Raw genomic sequence first — 10160 nt, 5'->3', positions numbered from 1 at the left:
AGGAGTCTTTATGTTCTGTCTCCCTTTCTGACATTTCCCACACATTTCCTCTCCATTCCCTTATATTCCCTGTCACTATTATTTATATTCCCCAAATGAATGAGAACATATAATGTTTGTCCTTCTGTGATTGACTTACTTCACTCAGCATAATGCACTTCAGTTCTATCCACGTTGAAGCAAATGGTGGGTATTTGTCATTATCTTTTCTTTTCTGTTTTCTTTTTTAAAAAACCTTTCATCAAAATACATCATTTTTAGTACGGTATTTTATCTCCTATTGAAATTTAATCCTAAATATTCATTTTTGATGCTAGCTAAGTTATATTTTTGTGAATTTTATATAGATGATTTTTCTAAGTGTTTGGAATTATAGCTGTATTTGTTTATTTTATATCCTGAACATTCCCTGACATCATTAATTAATTCCTAGAGTTTGTGGAATTTGTAGGCATTGCCTCTTTAGCAGATCACCTCATATGGAAACAAATAACTTTTCTTCCCTCTCCTGATTAATTTTTTAATTGCCTAATATTCCTCAGTAGGTCTTCAACCTGTTGTAGCAGAAATATTTCTCTTCTGTTTTTCTGGTTTCATTTTCTCATCTAATAAATCAGTAGATATAAGACATATCTAAGGAGTGATGCATTTCATTTTCCACGTGTATGAGCTATGTAAAATACAACACTCAGACAATGAACACTGTAGGCAGCCCTTCTGCCTGTTGGACAATAAAACATTTGGTTTGTGGATATTTAAGGCCAGGATTTGGGTTTGGGTCAGTGAATGAGTGAGGAACTGACGAGGGTTTTCCGCAGAGCCTTCTGGGCCCTACAAACCCTACTCTGATTCTGAGGATCATTTTTCCCTCCTGATACAGAGAAGGGTTTTTTTTTTGTTTTGTTTTGTTTTTATTTATGATAGTCACAGAGAGAAAGAGAGGCAGAGACGTAGGCAGAGGGAGAAGCAGGCTCCATGCACCGGGAGCCTGATGTGGGATTCGATCCCGGGTCTCCAGGATCGCGCCCTGGGCCAAAGGCAGGCGCCAAACCGCTGCGCCACCCAGGGATCCCTCTATCCTATACTCTAAACTTTCTCTTTGAAATACTGGTCTAGGGTGTTAAAAGATGACTGTGATTTTCAAACTTGCATGGTACTGTAGGTAGAGGGTGTTGCATGCATGCAGGAAGTTGAGTAGGAAGGGGTGTAAGAAGACACGGTGGAGAGAATGTTCAAGTGGATGAAGTCACAAATAAGGCTCGCCCAATCACATGGGTGCTCTGGAGCAGGGATGGGGCCCTGCCTTTGGGGAAGGGAGTGAGATACACAGGCCCATACCTGTAGAAGTCAACTAGTCATTTGATGATTTGATGTAGCTGGCCTCAGGGAAAGGGTGTGGCCTTGAGTGGGTGGCTCTCCGGCTGAGGAATAGTGCAGCCAAGAGCCATCAAAAGGTAAATCTCTCAAGTCTCATTCCTGGAATGGGAACCTGAGCGGCACCCTACAGAATCCACTACAGGTTCTTAATGAAACTGAAATCTATAGCAAGTAAAAATTTTTAAAAAGTAATCAAAAACGAAATCCAAACAAACTAAAATGTATCTGTATTTTTCCCCTTGTTAGGTTGTCCTGAAACAGCAGATTGCAACAGTCTAGAAGTGAAATAACATAATGATTTTATTCATAAATGTTTGGTACTTGTTATCAAGAACAACACATTAAAGAGGCATGCACATTTCACATTCAACTGTCTGGATGAAGGTTATCAGGCCGCATGTAACTGCTTTCTAAAGCGTTCCTTCGCGGCTCTTGTGTTCCTTGTGCGAGTTTTACTGAGAGGCTTGGTTACAATAATGATCCTGAAGTCAAAAGGACTAAGAAACAGACATCATCCTCCAGTCATGCACTTCATCATATTTAGAGCTGAATAAATGCTCATTTCTGGGAAACGAACTAGGGGTGGTGGAAGGGGAGGTGGGCCGGGGGTGGGGGTGACTGGGTGATGGGCACTGAGGGGGGCACTTGATGGGATGAGCACTGGGTGTTATGCTATATATTGGCAAAATGAACACCAATAAAAAATAAACTTATAAAAAAAAATAAGAACAGGCAATGAATAGTCAAAAGGGAATGTTTTTAGTTGACTTTAGCAACGACTGCCAGTATCCGCTAGTGTATTTAATGAAAGGAATTAATGTTCTTCAGTAGAAGAGCTATCATGTTAATATACTTGTTGAATTAGTTAAGGGGCATGAATCAAGCGTGTGATCTCTAAAATTTTCAATTCCAAATATTTGAAGACATAACTTCAATGATAAATAAGGTAAATCATTTTTTATAATGGTTTATTTATACACATTTTCCATTTTTTCAGTTCCAGCTGAATTGAAAGTGAAAGTGTTTATTGCCACCTTCCAGTTCTAAGTCATATCTCCTATTAGTCCTTAAATTACCTCCAATTAGGTATGAGCATATGTGTGGTGATTCTTAGAAGTCAAGTTGAACAGGCTAAATATTTGAAGTCAGTATGTCCTTAGAACGGAGAACAAATATTTTATGTGAGAACATCAAATCAGAAATTAAGGAACAATTTGCAGGATGAAAAAATATCTTGTTAATCCATGACTCCTTTAACCTGCCTGAGAATCCAGATTTTTCACTCAGTATAATAAAAAAACAAAACACTAGTGATTGGAATACCATAAAGCCTTCTGATTTTTTGTGTGTATGTTCTCAAAGTCTAAGTCATAAAGCTACATCAAATTAGCAGATATATATATGAACAGTGTCATTCAAGGGAAGTCACAAGACTATACCTTTAGATATCTATTTCCTAAAAAAAGATCCCAAAGTTTTGCCTTTTTAATCTGTCCAGAAATCCCTTCTAATGGAGGAACAAATGGGAATGCTAACACCATTAAACATGGTACCTGGAACAGGTAATTTTTATGTCCTTAGTTTCTTGTACATATTTGATGCTCAGGTATTTTTGTTGCTGGTAACAGAGCAATTGGACAAGTTATGTCCTGCAGGGCGCTGAGATGACAGAAGGTAGATGCCGTTGGGTTAGAAAGGGCTTCTAAGAGATGGGCCGGGAGGAGCATTTGAGGAGGAAGCCTGAGAGCACACGGCCAGGAGATGTCCAGAACAGAAAGACACATCCTAATTTCCCCTGCTGCCAACTCTGCTGGTGGTCTCCTGTTTTGTGATATTCTCTCAGTTAGTAATAACTTCCTCTGACTGACACTGTAGGTTCTTTGCACCTTTTCATACTTTTATGTTTGAGGATGTTAGCAGCTTCCAGTTGCTTTCTTGTCTTAATTCTGAAGACCTTTATTCCCAAGCACAATCGGGGACCACACTAAGAAGTAGAAAGTCAAAAAATAAAAATTTTAAAAAAATGTAAAAAAAAAAGAAGTAGAAACTTACAGTATTACCAGTAATGAGCAAAGTATTAGTTACTTACCTTGATATTACTTACCTTGTAATGTCAATGAAATAAGAAATAACATCAAGAAGAAAGGAACAGCCTGTTGTCTTCTATTTCCAAGCTAAGTATGTATTCTTTCCTCATTCATTCTGAACATGGTTCATTTGAGACAAAGCGATACAATTCTACCCCGTAACTACTACCATTTTTGTGGTGCAATAGTCTTTTGAAAATTTCTCTGATGATTCCCATAATTGCTCTTTTCATATTAAGGTTCTCTGGTGCTAAGTATTTGATAAACACGGCATCAAAGCTTTTATTATTTTTGGTGAGGAAGTGGGAAAACAGTTGGAGATTAACCAGTCTCAAACTCGAAGGTAGACTCTAAAGGAAGCATGGCCTTCGTAAGGGTATTTTTGCAATGGAATCTGTAATATACATTTCATTCTAGCCATAGCGAGTGTCTTCTGTACTTAGTAGCCTTCTTTTGGGTGAGGGTTGGCAGTTTGTTAGCTGGTTATACAGAAGCTAATCTGACTGTTGATTCTAACTCCTTGATAGATTTTATTTACAATATTCCATGTGCGTCCTGTATAGTAAAGGAAATAAAATTCTGGAAAAAAGGCTGTGTGTGTGTGTGTGTGTGTGTGTGTGTGTGTGTGTGTAATGGGCATATGTACGAGGGGGCACCTATTCATGCAAATACTGTAAAATATGAATTTTTAATGAGCATATCTCAAGAAAGTGAATACTAACCTACAGATGGCATCTAAACATGGATTCCTAGCATGCTTCCTAGGTCCATTACTGTTTAAATCCTAGAAGTAGGAAGCCTTTGCTTGTATAGTATCGCTTCCGGTTAGGCTTCAGGTATTCGAGACCACCTGAAGTTCTAAGAGCTAAACTTCAGAGACACATTAGAACTTTGAGTGTTCTGAGATTTAACATGAGCAATTTCCTTGCTCTTTCAGCTGGCTGGCAAATCATTTACTCCAGTGGGAAAATTTTTCTTTTAAAAATGCTCTTTCACAAAAAAAAAAAAAAAAAAAAATCTCAAAATGGAGTTGAAATAGAAGCGCTGTGTACTTGCTCCAGATACAAACCTACCGAAATAGAAAAGTGGTCGGTTTTTTAACTTACACCCCAGTGGGAAAATGGGGGGAATGAGTTTAAAGTAGGGAAGATAGATCTAAAGTTCTTTCCACTAAATAAAGGAACAGAAGAAATTACCAGACGAAGAGAGTTAAACTTTATTAGTGGAAGCGTATAAATACACGTTCTGTGCCAAAAGACCGGGAGGGCAAAGTAGCACTGTCCTGGAGCAGGATGTCCCTCCTTGTCCACCCCCAAGCCCAGGGCTCAGCAGCAGGACGGCGCCCTGGGGTCTGACAGTCCTGGGTCTGGGTTACAGGCATCCAGTGACACCCGCGTGTATCCCTTACACAGGATGGAGATTTTTAGAACCAAAATCCTAACCAGAAGGACACGTTCCATAAACAAGAGGGAGCCAAACCGAACCCAGAGCTAGAAAGGAAAAGTTAGTGTCGGGCAGCCTGGGTGGCCCGGTGGTTGAGCGTGGCCTTCAGCCCAGGCCGTGACCCCGGGGTCCTGGGATCGAGTCCCACACTGGGCTCCCTGCATGGAGCCTGCTTCTCCCTCTGCCTGTGTCTCTGCCTCTCTCTCTGTGTCTCTTATGAATAAATAAATAAAATCTTTAAAAAAAAAAAAAAGGAAAAGTTAGTGTCTATTTTATTTTTCATCCTGTCAACCTAAATAATGACATAAACAGAGGCAAACTCCAAGTCGTCAAAAAAGAGAAGTTTCTTGGGGAACAGAATAGGATTTGGAATTTGAGACACACCGACTGTAGCGAGCCACAGGCCGGTTCTTGGGGGTTTGGTGCACGCTGTGTTCACAGGCAGGAACGCAAGACAGGAGAGCTCAGAGTTTATAATATTAAAATTTTCTTAAACGATAAAGAATTGATTAATGGTTCCCTCAAATCAGTCTCAGAAACAGTTTGAAATTTTCTTACAGTTTCCAGAGGCAGAGGCAACACTGACCCAGGTCAAGTCAGTCTGGAAAACAGACTAAATTAAGCTTTGTTTGTTGGATGAAACTGGTTTTATCTGCTCCAGAGTTTTCCTAGGCCGGTTTCCATCTGTTTTTCATTTTAACCATTCTCTTAGGTCACACACCTCCGTGACTCTGTATAGAGTGTCGCAGGTTGCCCCAGTCCTGGGTCGGTGATACCACGGTCCTTCCTCGGCTCGTCGACCGTCACTGGCGTCTCAGGCCCAAGGACCATCTCTGGCGTCCTGAGGCCCAAGCTGTTGTGCGGTGACGCTCAGAGAGGCCGGGCCTGGGCCGGACCCTGTGTCCACAGATGCACTGGCTCTGGTGGCGTCACTGGCCATCAGGACGGTGGGCACCCGGGGACCATTTCCAGGAGGCCTCCCCTCCAGGTCCGTGGAGGGGCCGCCAGGCCTCACCTGGGCCATCAACAGCATCATCCGTTTCCCAAACCCTCCGAACTCCTCCAGATGACCTGCCTGACCTACAGCAAGCAAAGGACCCAGGAGCACTGACCCCTCGGTGCATGCAAACAGATTTTAAAATGCTGCCACTGAAGTTTTAAATTTTGAAATTTAAAAAACAAACAAACAAAAATTTTAAAAAAAACTTTGAAATGTAATAGAAACATTATTGCCAGTGTCACGCAGTTCTCAGGAGTTAAACGTGACCTTAAATTCTCGGCATTTAAGTCCACTTTATGTAATATCTTCATGCCTAATAAAATGAGGGATAATCCAATATTACAGCCTAATTTATGTGACTGTCCGTGCTATTGTTAATAAGAGAAAAACCGCCTCTAGGAGTCCAGACTGAAGCGTTCCCAAAATTGAGAAGGAAACAAAGAAAAGGAAAATACAATAGGACAATTCATTATGTTGGTTATTGCAGCGAAATGCTGCTGGTTTGTGACTCCTCGATCACAGGCGAAGGATGTGACACCGCCAGAAATCACCCTTCTGCGGAGCCGACCGTCACCGATGAGGTTTCATCACTTAGATGCTCGTCCGAAGTGGTGATTTGGAGCCGCTGCTCCCGGCCCTGGCTGCCCCGGAATGATAATCACGAATTAAGGGGCGAGCAGATGCCTGGAAACAAAAGTTTGCCCTGGGCTGCCAGGAGCCCGAGGACAAGGCCAACGGTCCCCGTAAGGCTGTCTCCGCGCAGGATCGTCGATGCGGCCCCAGCCTACCAATCTGCTAATAAGCATCGCCGGATATCGGCCAGGACGGACGCTTATGGGCGATCTTAGGAAAAGAAACTGTCTGAGACATAATCCTTTTTTTCGCTTTTCTTTCTATGGGCCTGTGCCTACTCTGCATACCTCAAAGCCGCGACTCAAAATTAATTCACCATAAAGAGAGAAACAGGCTGGTAAAGATTGTATTTATAAGCTCACAGCAAGAAAAATGTGCCTAAAATGGGATTTATTCTTTCTTATTACTGTTGGAGTGGACACTTAATTTTTCTCCCTAAAATGAAATGAAACTTTTAGAGAATTTATGGCTGCTGAGAGGACAGTTTCTCACGTGCCAGGCTATGTTGGCCAAGTGGAGAATAAATCATCAAAGCAATCTGACTAGTACCACAATGCTGTTCATGCAAAATAATATTTAACTTTCTGTCCGCATAAAGCACGTGTAGGACAAGCAAGTCTCATGGATAAGTTCACCGCATTCTGTGAAATAATTCCCTGGCATCACGGACGATTAGCATTCTTCCTCCTTCCTTCGTGCTTAGCCTTTACGTACTTCCCCTCGTTCCTCGTCCTCTCGCCACTGCTACTTCTCTAAAAATAAAAATGTCTTTATTATGGCACCGGAAGGTTGGCTTGGCTACCCTCCCGCCCTCAGATGTCTCCCTTCCCCATTTCCCCTCTGTCACTGGGATGGACGCTGCCTCCTTGGGAGCCCCTCCGGGTGGGGAGACCAGGATCACAGCCACAGCCTCCGTCTTCCCGCCCTGTCGATAGGACACCCCCCCCCCCCCCGTGGTGTCGTTCACTTAGATGACACCAATGATGACTCATACCCCTTTACAAATATGCTTACATTCTTTCTACGAATACCCTTTCTGCTTGAATGCATACTGAGACTTTTTTACCCAAATTGCACCTTATCTAACAATTACATCGCTTAAAAGCTTTGAGATGAAGGATTGTCTCTGTCCTTTTGTGCCTCCGAATAAATGCTGCACCGCTGATTGGGGAAAGGGATCTCTGGTTAATGAATTACGAGTCCACATTATAATAATAATAAAAAAAACCCTAAACACCCTTATGATGTAAAAACAAAAACAGTAGTACAGTATTTCTGAGCGCTTCCACGCACCGGACTGCATTCGCCCTTGGACCCTGTGGCCGCAGGACAGCTGGTGCCACCGCTGGGCCTCGGGGCCTCGGGCCTCCGATCTATTCCGTTTGCTCCCCGTGACCTCACGACACACCAGTCTACTTTGAGGGACGTGACTTGATCATCGGAGAGGCAGATCCTGCGTCCACATCCAGTGTGCACCAGGCCTCTTCTACTCTCTCTTCATTCCTGCTTCTCTCACCAGCAACTGCTCCGGGTCCGGGGCTCAGACTCTAATCACACGCCTGAAACCTACGGCTGCTGCTTCCTCTGTGCCGCTTAAGCCTCTGGTTGCAAAGCTTGCAGGTGTCAGGAAAGACGAGACTGCCACCTTAGTGGCAGATCCTGCTAAAAAATTATTTGCTGATTCACTTTCTGTTTAATCCAAGGGACTTTTCCTGAGGCATCTGGACGGCGACTCTGAGGGTGAGGAAGCGCTGCTATTAGGGGAAAAGTCTAACTGAGCACCTAATAGCTGCCCTTTGGAAGAAAAATGACACATGTTTTTATTTTAGGAATTCAACTTATCACGGGATAGTCATGTGAAAATGAAATCAAGTTAATCATCTCTCTCTATGAAAATGTGCTCCTGTTCATACTAGTTAAACATTAGGACTTACTAAAATCAATTTTCTAAACTGCCTACCTCAGAGAATTATAGCAGACGGGGAAAGTATATAGGAACCATTCCGAGGTGAAGCTGTGCAGAGGGAAACAGGGTCCTCGTGCTCACAGGAGGTGCGTGGATCATTTGAGGGAATTTCCATCATCAATCTGATTCTTCATATTCATTGTCTACAAGGCTCAGAGAGGCAGTGATGATTCCGAGGGTTCAAATCAATCAAGAGAGGCACAAGGTGTTGTTTTCCTCAGTGGAACCCTGAACCCTTAACACTGCAGACCTCGTCTTATTAATCTTCACATCGCCGGAGTCCAGGAGAGAACTCAGCTGCTCAACTTATGTTTGTTGAGCTGAAACAAAGTGGGAACTAAATGAGTTACCCAAAAGTGCTTTTTTTAAGCATGGAATTATATATATGATATTTTAGAATACCTATATATAATTATATATAATACCTATTGTATAATACCTATATATAATCATATATATGATATTATAGTTTAGAGTACCTAATTCTTTTTTTTAAGATTTAGCCATTTGAAAAAAAAAATATTTAGTCATTTGAGAGAGAGAGAGAGAGAGAGAGAGAAAGTGTGTGAACAGGGGGTGGGGGGAGAGGGTCAGAGGAAGAGAAAGAAAGGGAAAGAAAATCTCAAGTAGACTCCACATTGAACCCCGAGCAAAGCTAGATCTCACGACCCTGAGATCATGATCTGAGCTGAAACCGAGAGTCAGATGCTTAATCAACTGACCCACCCAGGTGCCCCTAGAATACGTAATTCTTTTTTTTTTTTAGAATACATAATTCTTATTGTAACTTTATATGCATTTAGTTATATAATTTCTACAACTCTGGAATGTGCACTATTTTTATCCTCCACTTTATATTGGGAAAACTAAGGCACAGTGAATTTAAATAATCTTCCTAAAGTCACATAGCTAGTAATGGACTCAACCAGGATCTGAACCCAGGATTCTCTTGTTCCAGGGTCCATGTTCTTAATCACTGAGTACTACTTGCCCTTCATAAAGTCTCATAAGAGGATGCTTTCCTAAGGCATTGTATACTTGGTCATGCATACAGTTGTCATTTCCCTAATTAATTATGCTGCTATTTCTTGAACTTTTTCAGGAAGCATCTGAGGACTACTCACTTTGAATCTGATCCAGCAAACCCTTGAATATCCTGGTCTATTTATAGTTGAATAAGTACATCAAAAGAAAATCCTCACATCAGGGGAAAAGGTAACCACAGTGGGACTCTTCAGTGGGAGCACAGAAATATAGATTATGCTTGAGTTCTGGAGTTTCAGAGACAAAGGCATCATTCACGCACATATTTTATGACTAAAATCCCTTAAGAAAGGAAAAAGTAGGGGCAGTACCCAAACTAGAACCTAGATCAAAGCAAGGAACCCTGAGCTCTTTGGGTAGAGCTTGAAGCATAGGGAAGGAAAGCATAGTTTTCTAGGGTCAGGCTTGGTGTGTGGTAACAGTCCAAACAATGTGTGGAGAAAGGACAATGGTGGCCAGCTCCGAAATTTCTGCCAAGTGTTAACATTACAGGAATCTTCTCCAATTTGGGCCTTTCATCTTCTCTGTTAGCAGATTGATTACAAATTTATCAGATTAGTCAGTTGGCATCTGTGGAATAACGTACAGAGTGGGAAGGCTTTAGAGGGAG

The 10160-nt window shown here is 41.9% G+C and overlaps 1 protein-coding gene across 4 annotated transcripts in view; it reads right to left on the bottom strand.

Annotated features, from left to right (window-relative positions):
* Positions 1-1659: 1659 nt before the first annotated feature.
* The window catches only part of LOC140593690 (IQ motif and ubiquitin-like domain-containing protein), a 133186-nt gene continuing 124685 nt past the window's right edge, over positions 1660-10160 (bottom strand). For all 4 annotated transcript variants that reach the window (XM_072762735.1, XM_072762754.1, XM_072762753.1 and 1 more), the window contains one exon: positions 1660-3361. In XM_072762735.1, coding sequence (XP_072618836.1) covers positions 3221-3361 — 141 coding nt within the window. In that variant the 3' untranslated portion in view covers positions 1660-3220. The remainder of the gene's footprint in view (positions 3362-10160) is intronic.

This window comes from Vulpes vulpes, chromosome 7 (genome assembly GCF_048418805.1).
Source record: "Vulpes vulpes isolate BD-2025 chromosome 7, VulVul3, whole genome shotgun sequence".
Classification (NCBI taxonomy): domain Eukaryota; kingdom Metazoa; phylum Chordata; class Mammalia; order Carnivora; family Canidae; genus Vulpes; species Vulpes vulpes.
This window is presented reverse-complemented; position numbering and strand designations above follow the sequence as displayed.